General features: G+C 49.3%; 2 protein-coding genes across 9 annotated transcripts in view; one reads left to right on the plus strand and one right to left on the minus strand.

Moving 5' to 3' along the window:
• On the minus strand, positions 1-17310 carry arhgap28 (Rho GTPase activating protein 28). 6 transcript variants are annotated; one of them, XM_036125674.1, is made up of 16 exons: positions 16119-17304; positions 12493-13173; positions 12180-12361; positions 11896-12113; positions 11711-11822; positions 7420-7658; positions 7186-7348; positions 5540-5631; positions 5302-5379; positions 4740-4893; positions 4589-4671; positions 4305-4520; positions 3557-3682; positions 414-541; positions 288-325; positions 1-161 (listed from the first exon to the last, which is right to left on the minus strand). In XM_036125674.1, the coding sequence occupies exons 2-16, from the start codon at positions 12507-12509 to the stop codon at positions 79-81; spliced, it is 1929 nt and encodes a 642-aa protein (XP_035981567.1). In that variant the 5' UTR covers positions 12510-13173; positions 16119-17304; the 3' UTR covers positions 1-78. The 6 variants fall into 6 exon arrangements, with proteins under 6 accessions (XP_035981567.1, XP_035981564.1, XP_035981563.1 ...); XM_036125671.1 differs by having other exon boundaries at positions 11896-12361; positions 17141-17305; XM_036125670.1 differs by having other exon boundaries at positions 11896-12361; positions 16119-17305.
• The window catches only part of LOC105921227 (lethal(3)malignant brain tumor-like protein 4), a 25279-nt gene continuing 12313 nt past the window's right edge, over positions 5678-18643 (plus strand). For 2 of the 3 annotated variants that reach the window (XM_036125676.1, XM_036125677.1), the window contains exon 1: positions 17027-17108. The gene's annotated coding sequence lies outside the window, so the exon portion shown is untranslated. Of the gene's footprint in view, positions 5770-17026; positions 17109-18643 lie in introns of those variants that run through there. The other variant, XM_012856930.3, reaches the window with a different exon arrangement.

Below are 18643 nucleotides of genomic sequence, written 5' to 3' on the forward strand. Positions count from 1 at the left end.
GACGGGTTCAGCTTTTTATTTCACACATCAGCAGGTAACACAACAGGTGATCGTCATCCGGGTCAGAACCGCGCCTCGTCAGGGTCTGACCAGCCAATCACAGCGCGGGTTGTCTCGGTACACCTCCAGCAGGCTGCAGTCCGGGTGGAGGCGGCGCTCATCTGTGAGACAGACGGCAGCAGGTATTCCTCACACAGGTGTGCCTCACACAGGTGTTCCTCACACAGGTGTTCCTCACACAGGTGTGCCTCACACAGGTGTGTTCAGGATGACATCACGCTACTTACAGATGTTTCCTCCGACCTCGTACAGATGCTGGGCGGGGCTGGGGACAGAGAGACAGCCGTCAGGTGAGACAGGTGCGTCCTCACCTGGACGGACAGGTGCGGGTCACCTGGAGCGGCAGGTGTTACCTGGTGTCCGACTGGAAGCGGGCGGTGACGTCTCGGGCCGTCGTCTGCTCGTCCAGCTGCACCGCCATGGAAACCTTGGTGTGCAGCGGAGCGTGGACCCGGATGACCCCTTCACACAGCTCGCTGATCTGGGACAGAACCGGATAGAACCCAACAGAACCCGGGTTAGGCTGGGGGTGTGAGTGTTGGAGTCCTAACCAATCACTGACCTGCCAGACTGAGAAGGAAACGGTGACGTTCCAGCAGAGATCACACAGAAGGAAAGTAATCACCCCCCACGGTCCGCCCTGGTTCTACTCTGGTTCTACTCTGGTTCCACCCTGGTTCTGCCCTGGTTCTGTCCTGGTTCTACTCTGGTTCTGCCCTGGTTCTGTCCTGGTTCTGCCCTGGTTCTGTCCTGGTTCTACTCTGGTTCTGCCCTGGTTCTACTCTGGTTCTGCCCTGGTTCTACCCTGGTTCTACTCTGGTTCTGTCCTGGTTCTACCCTGGTTCTGTCCTGGTTCTGTCCTGGTTCTACACTGCAAAAACAGAACTAAAAGTGAGTGAAATTTTCTTGAAATCATTGTAATTTTCCTTGATTTGAGCAGGTAGATAAGACTATTTGCCAATAGAGATTTTTGCACTTAAAATAGGAACAATTCATCTCCATCGTTTTATTTCAAGTGCAGGATATCTAATTATGTTTATTTTAGAGTTGAATTGTTCCGGTTTTAAGTGCAAAAATCTCATTCTATTGGCAAATAGTCTTATCTACCTGCTCTAATCAAGGAAAATTACAATGATTTCAAGACATTTTTACACATCTTTAGTTCCCTTTTTGCAGTGTACCCTGGTTCTGCCCTGGTTCCACCTGTCTTTGTTCTGGCGTTCCTTCTGATAGCCAACAGAACCTGAACCTATTGAAGCAGGGTTCTGCACAGAACCACCAGCATGGGCAGGCAGTCAGTATCTCTGTGGCTGTGGGATAATATTCCTGTAACGTTCCATAGAGATGATGTTTTATTTCTGTGATCACCCACTAAAGAGGAAAAATACGACGACTCGTCACATTAATGTGAATAAAACTCAAAGGAACCACAGTTTGAACACAAGATCAAAGGTTTAGCATTCGTCTACAATTCAGGGTGAACTAATGGAGTCAGGCCTGTTTTAGGTCCCTATCCTCACATTGTTTTACTATATTAGACTAGATCAGCTCAGCCTGTTCACTAGTTAAGGTTGACTACATCTACCCCCCCCCCCCCACCCAGGGAGATCCGCTCTCGGCCAATCAGAGCCAGAGAACTGTATCTAGGAGTTACCAGGATCCTTAGAGCCAATCAGATCTCAGGTCAGTCCTCCCATAACAAACGTTGCATAAATCAGGAATCTCCATTTCTTTCATCAGTGAGAACAATAAGAATCATGTCAGGTAGAACATTTGAAACTCCAAATATCAACAGAACAGTAATTAAGCAAAACTGAAGTTACACATCTAAACATCGTAATTAATCCCTAAATGCCTGAGGAGGAAGAAACCAATAAAAAGATAATAAAAACAATGTGACATGATAACTATAACATAGTAAATGATAAAGGAAATAGAATCAAACAAACTGATACTGAACCGGGCCTGGTACCTGCTGACCACGGTCAGGCCAGACGTCTGCAAACTCCCTGGTTTAAGAAGCGACTCCTGTCTGATTGCTAATAATAATAATAGTTTATTATTATTATTATTATTAAAGCAGCTCTAACCTCTAATGTCTGCAATAATTCATCCAGATTCAGTGATGATCATAAATTCTGGTAAATATTTACAAAAACACATTAAATGAATGATTAACATGAACAATTAGCCAGTTATACTTTCATAATTCAGCTTCCAGGGTTCTTACTGTAGATTAAAGGTTGGTTTTATCATCTTTAGATCAACTAAGACGGTAAATAAAGAAAAACCTAGCCCTGGGCGCTGTAAATGTTCCTGCTTCTAGAGATTATTTCTAATATGGTCGTCCAGTGAGACGCTGGTTCTTAACACGTTCAGGTGTTTGGATCACGTTTATTAGATATTAACCAGTTCATGTTAAAATGTCCAGTAAAAAAAGAACCTTTTCATGGTTCCTCATGTTCTGATCCGTTCTGGGCCGTCCTTTGGACCAGGGGCCGCTCTGGTTCCGTGATGTAGAACCTGCAGCCTAGGAAGTGGTTAGAGCAGCGGCTTTTGCTCTGAGGAGGCTGCAAGGTTCTGGGTTTGACTCCCACAGACTGCCACTGGGTCCCTGAGCAACACCCTGAGCCCCAGAAGGCTCAGTGGCGCCGCCCTGTGGTCCCTGAGGGACGGTTAGATGATGGAGCGGTCCAGGCCTCCTAACCAGAGGAGGTCCTGGTTCTGACTCCTGGCCCCAGCACACCTGTCATCTGGCTTTAAAACCTTTAACGAGGTCTTTTAACGAGTTTACCTCTAATTAATGGAGTTTCTTTGTCTTTTCTCCTGGTCGCCACGTCATCATGATGAAATAAACCATCAGCGTCAACATCTATTAGGTGCTTTAGACCCTTCATGGCTGAACCTGGGCCTGTAGACAGAAGAACCTGAGGAGGAACCTGGTACCAGAGGTTCTGGTGCTGCTGGACCTGGAAAGGGAAACTGCTGCTGGTGGTTTCAGAAACCTGGAGGTGTTCTAAATGAGACCCTGGTCTTTTATTTCTGGCCCTGATTAGAGAAACGGGTCGTCTTCCAGAACCAGACAGAAACTCCTGGAACACCTGATCACTAATCAAACTGCAGTGGAGCATAGGAACTAAATGCTGCTTCTCCATGTCTGGTTCTGGTTCTGGTTCTGCAGAGCAGGCTGGAGCCAGAAGACCTGAGTGGTCTGGAGGGTTGATGCCCTGATAACAAGTCTGTGATGGATTTAGGTGCTAATTCAGGGATTTATAGACTAACAGAAAGATTTTAAAGTGGAAGGACTTCAGAACTTCAGGCCCGTTCCTGTTTTCTGACTTCAGCAGGTCCAGAAATGTGCTCAGCAGCCCCACCTACTGGTGAAACATCAGGCTGTGCTGGCAGAACATCTGATCGGTAGAACCAGAGCAGAGGTTCTGCTCAGGTCCAGCCCTGACTGGCTTGGTTCTGGTAGCGGCTCAGGACCAGGACCCACCTGGTTCCTGTCGTTGTTCTCGTTCTTCCTCCTCAGCAGGCGGGACGTCGTCCTGCTCAGGTTGAACTGCCTCTGATTGGACGCCTGGTTCATCTGCCTCACCTGGGCCAGCAGAAACTTGGGCACCTGTGAGAGCAAACAGGAAGTGATGTCAGAGCTGGGGGGGTGGGGGGGTGTCACAAACAGGAAGTCATGTCAGAGCTGGGGGGCCACAAGCAGGAAGGCCACAAACAGGAAGTGATGTCAGAGCTGTAGGGCCACAAACAGGAAGTGATGTCAGACCGGTAGGGTCACAAACAGGAAGTGATGTCAGAGCTGGGGGGGGGGGGGTCACAAACAGCAAGTGATGTCAGAGCTGTAGGGCCACAAACAGGAAGTGATGTCAGACCGGTAGGGTCACAAACAGGAAGTGATGTCAGAGCTGGCAGGTCACAAACAGGAAGTGATGTCAGAGCTGGGGTGGGAGGGTCACAAACAGGAAGTGATGTCAGAGCTGGGGGGTCACAAATAGGAAGTGATGTCAGAGTGATAGGGTCACAAACAGGAAGTGATGTCAGAGTGGTAGGGTCACAAACAGGAAGTGATGTCAGAGTGGTAGGGTCACAAACAGGAAGTGATGTCAGAGTGGTAGGGTCACAAACGGGAAGTGATGTCAGAGCTGGGGGTCACAAACAGGAAGTGATGTCAGAGCTGTAGGGTCACAAACAGGAAGTGATGTCAGAGCCGGAGGGGGACCGGACAGACTCACGGTCCACAGCAGGTCTTGGTGCCGGATCATCAGCCGGATCAGGTGAGCCCCGCCCACCGCCTCCTCCATCTCGCCCCGCTGCTTGGCCACGGAGCGCTTGTTTCCACGGTTACAGCGGGTGAAGAGGTTGGGCGCCATCACCATGGAGACGTTCCACAGGGTCATGCGGTTGTGGTCCTCATGCGAGACGACCTTACGCAGGAAGACCAGCAGGGCCTGGAGCCAGGAGACGCTTTACTGCGGACACTGCAGGAGGGAGGGAGGTGTGGGACGAAGGGACGTACCTTTAAGGTGTTCCTGTGGGCTTCAGGGAGGAGCACGAGCAGCAGCTGCAGCGCCTGCACCTGATGGACCTCTGAGGACACGCCTGCAGGGACACAGGTCAGCTGAGAGGACTCGCCTGGCTCCGCGCCGTGTCTGCGAGCGTTCACCTACCCAGCAGCGAGCAGAAGGTGGACAGGTGCGTGTGCGTCAGCAGCGGCGTGGGCAGCTCTCTGATGAAGAGCTTCAGCAGGCCGGCGGCGTCCACCGGGCGCACCTCCGTCCAATCAAAGACGCTCCAGCAGCGGTCCAGCTCCCTGCGCAGCGCCTGGACAGACAGGGAGGGACGTGTTGGTGGACAGAGACAGACGTCCTGGACAGGCTGCTGATGAGGCCTGCTTCCAGAGCTGAGCGGGACAGGTGCGTCACCTTCAGCTGGACAGGTGCGTCACCTTCAGCTGGACAGGTGCGTCACCTTCACCGGGACAGGTGCGTCACCTTCACCGGGACAGGTGCGTCACCTTCACCGGGACAGGTGCGTCACCTTCACCGGGACAGGTGCGTCACCTTCACCGGGACAGGTGCGTCACCTTCACCGGGACAGGTGCGTCACCTTCACCGTGACAGGTGCGTCACCTTCACCGGGACAGGTGCGTCACCTTCACCGTGACAGGTGCGTCACCTTCACCGGGACAGGTGCGTCACCTTCACCGGGACAGGTGAGAGCGGGCGTTACCTTCAGTTTGGCAGCGGATCCTGAAACTCGAAGGATTCCCTCGGTCTGCAGGCCGTTCTGCTCCAAGACGCCCAGCAGCTAGAGAGAGACGGAGACAGACAGCTGCTCTGAGGTCTCATCATCTCTGACTGCGCCGGCTGTTCTGACTGCGTTACAATGCATGATGGGAATGTCAGCTGCTGGGCTCTGCCCTCTGCACCTAAAATAAAGATGCTGGGCAGACAGGTGGGTTCCTCACCTTCTGGAAGAAGACGGGAACTCTGACTCCGGGAAACGTCTTCCTGTCGTTGTCCAACAGCGAGGTCAGAGAGACGCCGAACACGCCGCCGTCTGATGGACACAAGAAGAAGAAAAGACGTCACTGAGGACACGCGACCCGGAGCTACATCAGTCGCTGGAGCCGGGGTTTGGTCCTCAGGGGTCCGCCTACATGTTCTCACGTTCTGCAGATGCCTGCTAAGGAACCATGTAAGCCCTGCTTAGGACCCGATTAACTAGTAGAACCACATCTAGAACATCTGAAGAAAAGTCCAGCGTGAGCTGAGAAGGTTGAGCTACAACCGGTTATCATTTATAGAATGTTTAATTATAGAATGAACCCGTGAAAAGACGAGAACGTTTCAGCAGAACACCGGCTGTGTCTCACTGCAGCTGTGTTTACTAGACATCTTCCTGATGTAAAAAATTCACTATTGTGGAGTTTCAAATGAAAAGAGACGTGCTTAAAATCACCAGTGAGAAGGTATTTTTACGTGATAACGCATTAAAAACATGGAGGCTCATGATCAGCCGGTGTTGGAGCGTCACGCCTTCGTGCCTGGAAGCAGCTGCACCGTTTAGCCTGCTGTGGCTGTCAGGTTTCCAGAGAACCGTGTTCTCTGCAGCAGGACGGTACCCGGCATCAACGTTCATCATGGCTGCTACTCACAGAAACATTAAGTAAACCTTCATATGAAGGCTGTTTGCAGCAGCTCTCTGTTATTTATGTAACGTTTAGTCAGTGGTTCAGCTGCTGCCTTCAGAGTTCATCAGACGGGACGTTTCAGCCGTTTATCCGCTCAGAGCACCGCCTGGAACAGCGTTATAGTCATAGTCACTGTTTTAACAGCACCAGCGTGTTTGATGGAGGGAAACTGGAACGCTGTTAGTTCTGACCTCCGAGATAAATGGAACGCACCATTACATCTGATTCTTGATCACATGACTAGAGGGATACGACGCGTTTCCATTGCAGTTTAGTTTTCTATTGTTTCTATTAAGTTCATTTTGTAATTACAATTTGCTCATTTTCATGGTCAATGGAAAGGCAGCTTCTGACTATTTATTTATTCTGGCAGACCAGAAGGTTTCACTGCGACCTGGACCTCTGGTTCTGACTGCAGAGCTCTGATCAGCTGCTGCTTCTACTGGAGATGCCGATATAACCACATCCATATCGGCCGATGTCATTTTATATCATACTGGGATCGGTTCCATAAGTAAAAACGGGCCAATATTAACCACCGATTTTTAGTTCAATCAAGTCGCCTTTCGTGTTTGTCTTTCAGAAGAGGGAGAGGAGGGGTAGTCATGTGAAAACTAAAGAAGACATATTTAACGCTACTTATAAGTCTAGACTATAACCCACATTTGAAAATTCACTTAGCAGTTTTCAGTTGGTACAGAATATTTCTAAATTTGACCATCATAGGAATGTAAATGTGTTTATATATATATATATATATATATATATATATATATATATATATATATAGCGACCACACACATAGGGAAATATCAGTTATCGGACATAACTGTGATATCAGTATATTTTGATATCTATCTGCTTCGCTGGCTAAACCGGGTTTAAACCCGTGTTCCAACCGTAACAGAAATGGAACGCACCCCGTGTCCGGCGGTGGGGCGGGCGGCTGCGTTTGGTTTGGACACCCAGAGCCAGCAGGAAGGTGGAGAGCTCGATGTGAGCGATGAAACCGAGCCGTGTGAGGTCACGTGATGACAGGTCGTCTGCACAGGTGAGGGCGTGTGACGGCGAGACGGGAGCGAACTGCGCACACACCACAGAACCCGGTCAGCAGGGTCCAGTCGGTCCTGATGAGGAGCAACGGTCACACTCACCTGCACCTCCCTGTTCTCGTCTCCATGGAACCGTACACAGTCCCTGCAGGCCCCGCCCCGTTTGTGCTCGGCCACGCCCTCCGAGTACGGCGTGTCCCGCAGCAGCCAATCAGCACGTCTCACCTGACTCAGCGGGGACGGGTACGTGTTGGGGGAGGAGGGGGAGGGGGTGAGGGCGGGGGATGATGGGTCTTCAGGCAGCTGATCCTCAAAGACAAACATGGGAAGAGTGGACCGCCCTGTGAACAGCACAACAATCAGAAACACCTGAAACAATCCAGAACCAGAACCACCAGAACCATCAATAGGCGCTGATGAAGTACCCTGAGAACCATCTGAAGAACCTCCTGGAGACAACAGCAAGTCCAATTCAACTCACAGCGGTCAAAACAACCCCTAAAGTCTGAGGGAGCTCCAGGGTGGGTCAGAGACCTGCGGACCAGAGACCAGGAGCCTGAGCCTGACCCAACAGAAGAGTAGCAGGAACTAGAAAATTTCTGAAGAAATTTAGCAAGGCGCCTGCCTCTTGGTGCGTACCGTACCGTCAAAAATACTAACAGGAAGTAACACTGCGAATTTCAGGTTCCTACGGTCTTCACAGCCCTCGCAGCGGCCGTTGAAAGGTGCCATGTTAAGTCAATGGACCTCCTAGGAGCCTCTTGCTAGCAGCGTTGTCATGGAGACTCACTGACAGCTGCAGCCCTCTCTGTCTGTAAAGGCAGAAGAACCCTGGCTAAGCAGAAGTTGGTAGGACCTTGCTAAAGCTATTTCCGGTTAGCAACATGCTAACGGGTAGCCGCTAAGATGGTTGTGTTCAGTATCACCGAGTGATGTTACTCTATTAGTTTGGTTGAAATCCTGTACTGAGAAGTGCCTAAAAAGGGAGAAAATCCTAAAATTCACCAAATCTGTCAAGCAGAAGTTTGTATGAGCTTCCTGGAGCTACTTCCGGTTAGCAACATGCTAACCGTTAGCCGCTAAGATGGTTGGTATCACTGGGTGAGTGTACACACCCAGTGAGCCCCAAATAGGGAGAAAATATGTTGTTTATAACGTTGCCATGGTAACTCAAAATGGCGGGTGGTACAAAAAAATACTTCATAGGATCAGCACACATGTTTTGATATACACACTGTGGGGATTATAATACAAAACTCTTAGTCTCCCACACCGGGACTCAAACTCATGACCTCTTGCATGCAAAGCCTGCACTTTCCATCTGTGCTATACTGTAGCCATATATGGGCATGCATTTCTTGGAGATGCTTTATGTGACGTAGGCCAAATTTATTGTGGAGCTTTCTCTCTAAAGGATGTACAGACTCTGTGAAGCAGAAGTTGGTGAGACCTTCCTAGAGCTACTTCCGGTTAGCAACATGCTAATAGTTAGCCGCTAACAAGGTTGTGTTCAGTATCACCAGGTGATTGTACTCTGTCAGTTTGGTCCAAATCCTGTACTGGGAAGTGCCTCAAAAAGGGGTGCCAATACTTAATGTCACCAAACGTGACCAAACTTCATGAGTCAGATTGGCCTCCTTTAGCAACTCAGCCTCACCATATCTGGGCCCAGAACTCAACATTTGACCAAAATGGTCAGTAGCGCCATTTCCCACAGGTGGGTGGTGCTGTATTGGCCAATTGGGTCATGTCTGGTTATCATGCCAGGTCCTGTTGGAAGCAGAAGGCCCAATAGGAAAGCATGTGAAATCCAAAATGGGACAGAAAATTGACACATGGCTGAAAGTCACATGAAAATTTTAAAATGTTAAGAGGAAGTGACTGCAAATTTCAGATTCCTACATTAATCACAGCCACTGCAGTGAGTGTAGAAAGTTGCCATTCTATCCCAATGGAGCGTCTCCCTCTGGCTCGCAGAGTTCCGTCGTCATGGAAACTCACTCACACACCTGCAGCGGCCGTCTACAGAAGTGGAGACACTTTGAGTCAGACTGCCTCATTGAAATAGAATGGAGAACTTTGCCTCGAACAACACTCGATTTCTCTGGAACCGTAAATGGTAGAGAGGTAATTTTTTCAGCGTTTATTCCGTAACGGGTAGGAGATCAAGACAAACTATCGGTTTTTGCTGGAAATATTTAATATAGGCGTAAAAAATTATGATATAAAGGGGATTTTTATGGAATTTCACAAATGCTCTAAAGACGGTCCTGAACAAATCACTGTAGCTGAAAAGGTATAAGAGATATCAAAATAATTCTTTCATTGTGAGTATCAGCAGGCTATTGAGGACCATGGAGCTCATTTTTATGTTTGTACAAAAATCGGTGTAGGCACAGCGACGATGTAAAAAAGTGGATGATGTGGAAGAATGAAGCTCCAAAGCGTTTTTTTTTACGATTTTGCACATTCGCTACTCCCGACCAAATTGTTCCTGCGGAAAAACCGTAACAGTTATCCACAAAATTCCTTTTTTGTGAGTGCCAGAAGGGTCGGGACATTCATGCGTGGAAGTCTCATGCCTGTACATAAAATGGTTTAGGAGTAGTGACGATGCAAAAACATGTGATGTTTTGGATTTTCAGGTGTCATTTTTCAAAAGCGCTCAATAGGAAATGAATGGGGAGCGTTTCGAGATTTTGCCGGTCTGAGGTGATTTGCGAAAAATCTATAAATCCTACACCAACGAGGGCTACATTTCCTGAATCCTGACAAAAATACCTACGTTTTGATGTATAATTTGTCTACGTAGAGTGAAAGAGTTGTTCGGAGTTTTGAAATCTTTAAAAAAGTGGGCCACTCTGGCAGTTGAAGAATTCCGTCATTGACTTTCATTGTAAACGATGATTTCACAGATTTTGGACATGAGCTTTGAGGAGTAACTGTGAACAGACGATAAAGAATATCCACATCCCGTTTGCACTTCTGAGTAGTTCACAGATATATCTACAAACTGGAAGTTAAACAGTGTTCGTAGGTGAAAGCATGGTGACACAGTACAGCGTTGAAAATGGTCATTTTGAGGCTTTTTCTAGGCTTTCTCTGTACCTGACGCCATTCATTTCCTATGAAAGTGGTTTTTCGTTAATTGCGTTGCCATGGTAACTCAAAACCCCAATAAAAGTAATAGCACACCATTCCCGACCGAGCCGCACGTTTTGATACCTATATCGTTGGGGTGCACGCTACAGTTTGGGCCGCATTAATTTTCGAAAACGTTTTTAGGTGCATAATAATAGGTGCCTCCATGCATTTGCATGGGAGGCAGTGCTACGGCAGTGCTGTGCAAAGCACAGCACTGCCTCCTCATTGCAAACGCTATGGCAGGCGCCTAATAAAGAGTCTGTTTAGAGGTGAATAGTAATAGGCCCTGCCTATGCATTTGCATTGCTCATTGCACATGCAAGGCAGGTGCCTAATTATAAGACCTCAGGTTTTAGAAGAACATCTGCCTGCATTGGTGAGCTAAGCTAGAACAGAGCTCCAGGGGTTCTGAACCCTCACAGTTAGAACCTACACTTGAAGATAAGCAGAACGTCACTGGTCCAACTAATCTGATGAGCGGGTTACCCGCTAAACAGACCGGACGACTGTGGCTAAACGTTAGCTACCTCATTAGCTGCAGGCGGAGTCAGGACCTCGCTCCATCTCTGCATGTAGCAGTTTCATCTAGTCTTACTGGAAGATGGTTCTCCTGGCGTTGTTGGTGAGCTGCCTGTGGTTCCGACTGGTCCCATGTCCAGCAGGACTGTCACTGGAACGAGGCCAGGACTATGAAACCTGCCTACCGGATCATCAGAACCGCCACTGAAACCCAAAGACAGACTAACATCTGCAGGACTGCTTAGACGAGCAGGAGGAGCATCACAACACACCTGAGTCTTCAAAAGGACAAACCATGAACTATGAAGATGGTTCAGATCGAACGTCAGTAAGCTCTAAGAAGACGTGCTGGGTCTGTCAACAATCAGTAATTGCTCCATAAAGTCCACCAGAACTACTTCATTAATAAAGGTCACACTTGTAGGACATCTGGAAATACAAACTGAGCCACCTCCAACAGACCCGAAGATAGCGGTTTGAAGGCGGCCCAGAAATTCTTCTGGAACCATGTGAAAGACCCCTAGCACTTTTCTGGGCCCTCAATGAGACCTGAGGAACCTGCAGGACACCTGTAGAACCTGCAGGACGCCTGTAGAACCTGCAGGACGCCTGAGGAACCTGCAGGACGCCTGAGGAACCTGCAGGACGCCTGTAGAACCTGCAGGACGCCTGTAGAACCTGCAGGACGCCTGTAGAACCTGAGCGCCTCAGTTAGCAGGCGGAGCGGTACCTCTGTTGGTGTTGCGGCGGATGGTCTTGGTTGTGGTGTGGTACCTCCTGGGCGGTGACTCGGGATGGCGTTGGGTCGGGAACGGGCCGTGGCCTGCAGAGTCCCCGTCAGGCTGAAACAGGAGCAACTGGTACAGGTTCTCTGGTTTGACTGGAAGAACCCGCGTGACGTTCCTCATGTCCCACCTCAGTGAAGACGTCTCGCACGTCCCTGATGGACTGCCGGTTGCGTTTCCTCAGTGTCTCGTTGTAGTTGTCCAGCCTCTTCTTCACGGTGGCGGCTTGCTGCCGTGTCAGTGTGGCGAGCACCGCCTCCGCCGCGGGGGGTGCCTCCGTTGATGAGGAGCCCACCACCAGGGAGGACAACCCCGCCTCCGTCAGCCACGCCTCGTCCAGCTCCACCTCTGCACCAAACAGACATGAAGGACACACACTGGACGAGGTCTCACCTGTTGGCCCGTTCCACTCACCATCCATGCTCTTCCTCTCCTCTTCCTCCTCTTCCTCCTGCCCCTCCTGCTCCTCCTCGATGCTCTGAACTTCTCTCCAGTAGGTGTCCATGGTAACTTGTCGGGGGTCAGAGGTTGCTGTGCGAGGTGGAGGGGGGTTCGAGGAGGTGGGGACAGCAGTAGCAGAATGAGGGGACAACATCCTGTGGAGACAGTAAAGGAAGACGTTCCTAATGTGCTTCTACCAGAAGGTTCCTCAGCAGAACGCTTCCTCCCCTAACAGGGTTCCTCGCCGCTGAGGTACCCGGACTGGCTGCGGTTGGTTGAAGCTCACCTTCTGCTGTCAGGCATCCCTCAGAGAACGTTACAGAACACAAACTCTGGAGCTGAAGGTTAAGTTTCCAGTTCTAGGAGCGGATATCTGGACCTGAAGGTGTGAAATCTGGTTTCCAGGCTGTGGCTGCAGATCTGTGTTCAGACTTTGTGGGTTCTGTAGGCCCAGAGTTAAGCTGTACTTAAATATTCATGAAGCATTTGACAGGAAGTGTGTGTGTGTAGGCTAATGGTTCTGGTTCCCAGGGGAGGGCAGGATGGGATGCTAAGGCTGACGTTTGCTTCTGCTGCTCTGGCTCCATTAGGAGGAAATGGACGCTGTTGGTCAATCACCGATGAGTGTTTTCACTCAGGTCCTCAGATCGTAACCGGACCTGGTTATTGTTCAGCAGACGCACGTTAAATCAGCTGCAAACATCTCAGGGAGTTCTCAGTTTGCATGTCTTCAGTTCTGCATCTAAAGAGGTCCGGGCTGAATCGTGGGCTTAGAATCAGACAGTGGATCTGGGACGGTCCGGTTCCGTGTCCAGTCATAGTGAGGTCTGCGGGACGTCCCATGAGTCCATAAAGCCGTCTCAGTGGCTCGGATGCTAAAGCTCGGCTGGATCGGGTGACATCACTTCAGCTCAGGACAGATGAAAACACCTCCAGTCTCAGCGCCAGGCGACCCGTTCCAGAATCCCTGACAGGCGCATGTAGACTCATGATGTGAAACAACCATGTGAAGTACCCTAGAACTACCTGAGGAGTTCTAGAACTACCTGATCAGTTCTAGAATACCTGAACCTCTCTAGAACTACCTGAACCTCTCTAGAACTACCTGAACAGAACTAGAACTACATGAACAGTTCTAGAACTACCTGAACAGAACTAGAACTACATGAATAGAACTAGAACTACGTGAACAACCCTAGAACTACCTGAACAGTTCTAGAACTACCTGTTCAGTTCTAGAACTACCTGAACCTCTCCAGAACTACGTGAACAACCCTAGAACTACCTGAACAGTTCTAGAACTACCTGAACAGAACTAGAACTATGTGAACAACCCTAGAACTACCTGAACAGTTCTAGAACTACCTGTTCAGTTCTAGAACTACCTGAACCTCTCCAGAACTACGTGAACAGAACTAGAACTACATGAACAGAACTAGAACTACATGAACAGTTCTAAAACTACATGGACAGTTCTAGAACTACACGAACAGTTCTAGAACTACATGGACAGTTCTAGGACTACCTGAACAGAACTAGAACTACATGAACAGTTCTAAAACTACATGGACAGTTCTAGAACTACCTGAACAGAACTAGAACTACCTGATCAGTTCTAGAACTACCTGTTCTGGAACGGCGACCCGTTCCAGAATCCCTGACAGGTGCATGTAGACTCATGATGTGAAACAACCATGTGAAGTACCCTAGAACTACCTGAACAGAACTAGAACTACATGAACAGTTCTAAAACTACATGGACAGTTCTAGAACTACACGAACAGTTCTAGAACTACATGGACAGTTCTAGGACTACCTGAACAGAACTAGAACTACATGAACAGTTCTAAAACTACCTGTTCAGTTCTAGAACTACCTGAACCTCTCCAGAACTACGTGAACAGCCCTAGAACTACCTGAATAGTTCTAGAACTACCTGTTCAGTTCTAGAACTACCTGAACCTCTCCAGAACTACGTGAACAGAACTAGAACTACATGAACAGAACTAGAACTACCTGAACAGCCCTAGAACTACCTGATCAGTTCTAGAACTACTTGAACCTCTCCAGAACTACCTGAACAGAACTAGAACTACCTGAACAGCCCTAGTACTACCTGAACAGAACTAGAACTACCTGAACAGAACTAGAACTACATGGACAGGACTATAACTACCTGAACAGTTCTAGAACTACCTGAACAGAACTAGAACTACATGGACAGAACTAGAACTACCTGAACAGAACTAGAACTACATGGACAGAACTAGAACTACCTGAACAGTTCTAAAACTACCTGAACAGAACTAGAACTACCTGATCAGCCCTAGAACTACCTGAACAGTTCTAGAACTACCTGAACAGAACTAGAACTACCTGAACAGAAGTAGAACTACCTGATCAGCCCTAGAACTACCTGAACAGCCCTAGAACTACCTGAACAGAACTAGAACTACATGAACAGAACTAGAACTACTTGAACAGAACTAGAACTATGTGAACAGAACTAGAACTATGTGAACAGAACTAGAACTACGTGAACAGAACTAGAACTACCTAAACAGAACTAGAACTACCTGAACAGAACTAGAACTACCTGAACAGAACTAGAACTACCTGAAATGTTCTAGAACTACCTGAACAGAAATAGAACTACCTGAACAGAACTAGAACTACGTGAACAGAACTAGAACTACGTGAACAGAACTAGAACTACTTGAACAAAACTAGAACTATGTGAACGGAACTAGAACTACCTGAACAGAACTAGAACTACCCGAACAGCCCTAGAACTACCTGAACAGAACTAGAACTACATGAACAGAACTAGAACTACTTGAACAGAACTAGAACTATGTGAACAGAACTAGAACTATGTGAACAGAACTAGAACTACCTGAACAGAACTAGAACTACCTGAAATGTTCTAGAACTACCTGAACAGAAATAGAACTACCTGAAAAGTTCTAGAACTACCTGAACAGAACTAGAACTACATGGACAGAACTAGAACTACATGGACAGAACTAGAACTACGTGAACAGAACTAGAACTACCTGAGCAGAACTCGAACTACCTGAACAGAACTAGAACTACCTGTTAGAGTCTTCAGAATATCTAGAACTACCTAAATGCTCTTTGGGGTTCTCCAGAACCTCCCTAATGGATCTCTGAAACAGCCTTAAGAGTTTCTAGGATCTCCAGTAAATCACTGTATAAACACACAAGGGTTCACTAGAACCCTGTAAAGGTTCTGTAGAACTTTAGAAACACCAAACCAGCTCAAGAAGCACCAGAAGACTCCTGAACAAAGTGTCTCTAGAACTGCCTGACAGAATTTTCTGGTAACACCAATGTTTCAGGTTCTGGGCCACAGAACCACAGATTTGTAAAGCCAGGTCCTGCTGACTGATGTCTGACGTCAGAACCATCTGCTCTGCAATCATCAGCCCGTTTGGACCAGGAGAACCAATCTGAAAGACTTCTTCCAAACTTTCAAATGTCTCTCGGTTCCACAAGAATGAGCCCAGAACTGGACCCAGGTAGAACCAGAAGTCCAATCAGCCGGTTCCTCTTCAGTCAGCATGGCTCTGATGTGTCCAGAACCCTGAAAGTCTGAACCAGACCCAGTTGTGTGGGTCAGATTTCTGCTGGGTTAATGTTCTGTTGTCATTGAGGAGCAGTTCCCAACCAGAACCAGCAGAACAACGGACCAAAAACCACCAATTCACCCCACTGGGCTGGTTCTGGTCCTGAAACATGGGCCTGTCCTAGATCAAGAAGTCAAACTGGACCCAGAGCTGCATCAGAGCAGGTTCTGGTCAGCTTCAAGTCCAATCTGCAGCCAATCAGAACCAGAGAAATTACACTGAGTGCCGGTCAGAACACAGGATCAGAACAGGCAGAACTCACCTCCGCTCGGTCCAGCTGCTCCTCGCCTCTGAGGGAGACGCAGGGAGGGAGGAGGGGAGGGAGGGGGAGAGGGAGGGGGAGCAGGGGAGGAGCTCCCAGCTGGGAGCGCCGGACAGCTGGCCCACTGGACCCGGCGCCACCTGCTGCTGAGCCGGTTCTGTTCTGCTCAGGATGAGATGGAGTCCAGCGGTACCGGAGCGTCATCCAGAACCTGATCACAGGAACGGGTCATCACGGCATAAAAGCAGAAGTTCTGCAGCTCTGGACCATGACCCAGAGAACCAGCAGAACCAAACATGTTCCCACAGTACGAGGTCCACTCTCAGTGAGACGCAAGAGTCCAGACCCGATCAGAACCGGAGTTCACCACCAAGGTTCTGTTCGAACGCCTTGGTGGAGTTCAAACAGAATAAAGGAGTCCTGTTGGACCAGAACCGGGAGAACTGCTGCAGCATTGTAATAGAACGGTGTCTAAAGAATTCATCCAGAACCCTGCTGCCACAGTCCTGACCAGCACCGGGTTCTGGATCAGAACCAAGCAGAACACCAATCCCTGCAGCTACATGGTTCTGGGTCCAGCTCAGGATAGAGCCCTCTGTGTTCTCAGAACCAGAACTCTGCAGGTTTACAGGAACCAGGAACTGGGTCAGGTTCTGGTTCTGAACAAATAAATGTTCCAGATTCAGTCTGTGACAGAACCCAGATCAGCCCGACTGGTTCTGGCTACACAGCTGGGCTCCAGCAGCCCGGTTCTGTAGGTTCTTGGTTCTGTAGGTTCTTGGTTCTGAGGGTTCTTTGTTATCTCAATCAGAACATCTCTCTCTCTCTCTCTCTCTCTCTCTCTCTCTCTCTCTCTCTCTCTCTCTCTCTCTCTCTCTCTCTCTCCCTGCCTCCGCCCACTCTCCTCTCTGCGCATGCGTGCTGCCCTCCCAGCCTCCAGTTTCCGTGTTGTTTTGTGTGTCAGCGGAGTGACGCGGATCATCACCGACGGTAAGTTTCGCTCTAAATCCCGGTTCCGGTACCGTGTCCTCTGAGCTCCGCGGGTCCGCCGCTGCAGCTTCTCGGGCCGGATGGACCCGTCAGCCAGAACCGGCCCCAGAGGCCCGGCGGCCGGCCTCGGAACCGCGGATCTCCACCTGATCCGGTTCCTTTGTCAAGGCGCCGCTCTGACATGCGCGCTGCACTTCCGCTGTGCCTTCAAAATAAGAGCCGTACCTGTGTTGCTCAGCGGCCGGGTTGAGTCCAGTTCGGATCAGCTGCGGTTCTGGAGACTGTCAGTGGGCTCAGAACCTCTGACCCGTTAGCAGGAGGTTCTGCTTTATATCTCAGAGGCTGTTTGGGTTTGTGGTTCTGACTCGGTCCACCGATGGTAGCTGCAGAACCGGCCCACTTCTGGTAAAGTTCTGCTCCGACCACTCGGTTTGTTCCGACACATTGGACCTTTACTCTGAAGGTGTGAGCTGACTTCCGGTGTGAGTGTGTTTTAGAGAGAGACTTCCGGTTGTGAAAAGAAGGGGACAGACGGTACTGATCCACAGCAGCAGGTTCTGGTGGTTCCGGTCCAGAACCAGGTTCCAGTCATAACATTAGCTGATCAAACAGATCATGAAGCCAGAGTGTGACCTTGTTACCATAGCAACAAGGACCGGTCACCTGGTCTCACAGGTGACGCTGAAGAGGAACATGGGACCGGTTCTGGTTCTGGCGACACCAGGCCAGCCTTTCTCTGCTGGACCACCACAATAACGGGTCCAGATCAGAGACCCGGGCCATGATGGGTGCTGGTTCTGCAGAACCCAGCTAGAACATGGACCTCATTCCAGTTCGGGGCCCGCGGGCCGGGCCTCTGGTTCAGGTACCGGGCTGCAGTCTTTAGTTGACTTTCAGGTTTCTGTTCCACCACGTGTTCCACCTCCTCCCTGTAGGCCCGCTGGTTCTGGTCCTGATGAGACTCAGTACGGTCACGATGGTTCTGGTTCTGGCAGAACAGTTCTGGGTCATCAGAACCAAGAGCAGTGGGCCCAGTACGCAGCCCCACCAGAGTCACGAGAGGTCCTGCAGAACACATGACTCAGTTCTACTCAGAATCTGTAGGGGACGAACAGAACCAGGGAGCGGGCTGCTCTCAGAACCAGGACCATGGTGGTGCTCCTCTGTTCCTGATCACCTGTCCCACAGGTGATCAGGAACCGGACCCACCTGAGCAGCCAAGCAACAGAACCCTGACCCAGAGCTCGGTTCTGTCCCAATGCGTGTCCCGGTTCTCCAGGGCGGCGTTTAGCCCCCCCCCCCCGCCGTCCACCCACGCCTCACTGATGGGTATTACCCACAATCCATTGCTGCCTGTGACGTTGTGAGGTGAAAATGTTTGATGTAAAAAGACCTAAAGTCACACGGCCGCCTTAAATCATCGATAATCACTTAAAATAACTCTGATTATTATTATTTTACTCATAAAATGAACCAGCAGCTTTAATTGTATTCTCTCTGCTTTGTTGACTTTGACGTATTTTAATTTAAGAAAA

Source organism: Fundulus heteroclitus, chromosome 21 (assembly GCF_011125445.2).
Source record: "Fundulus heteroclitus isolate FHET01 chromosome 21, MU-UCD_Fhet_4.1, whole genome shotgun sequence".
In the NCBI taxonomy this organism is placed as follows: Eukaryota; Metazoa; Chordata; class Actinopteri; order Cyprinodontiformes; family Fundulidae; genus Fundulus; species Fundulus heteroclitus.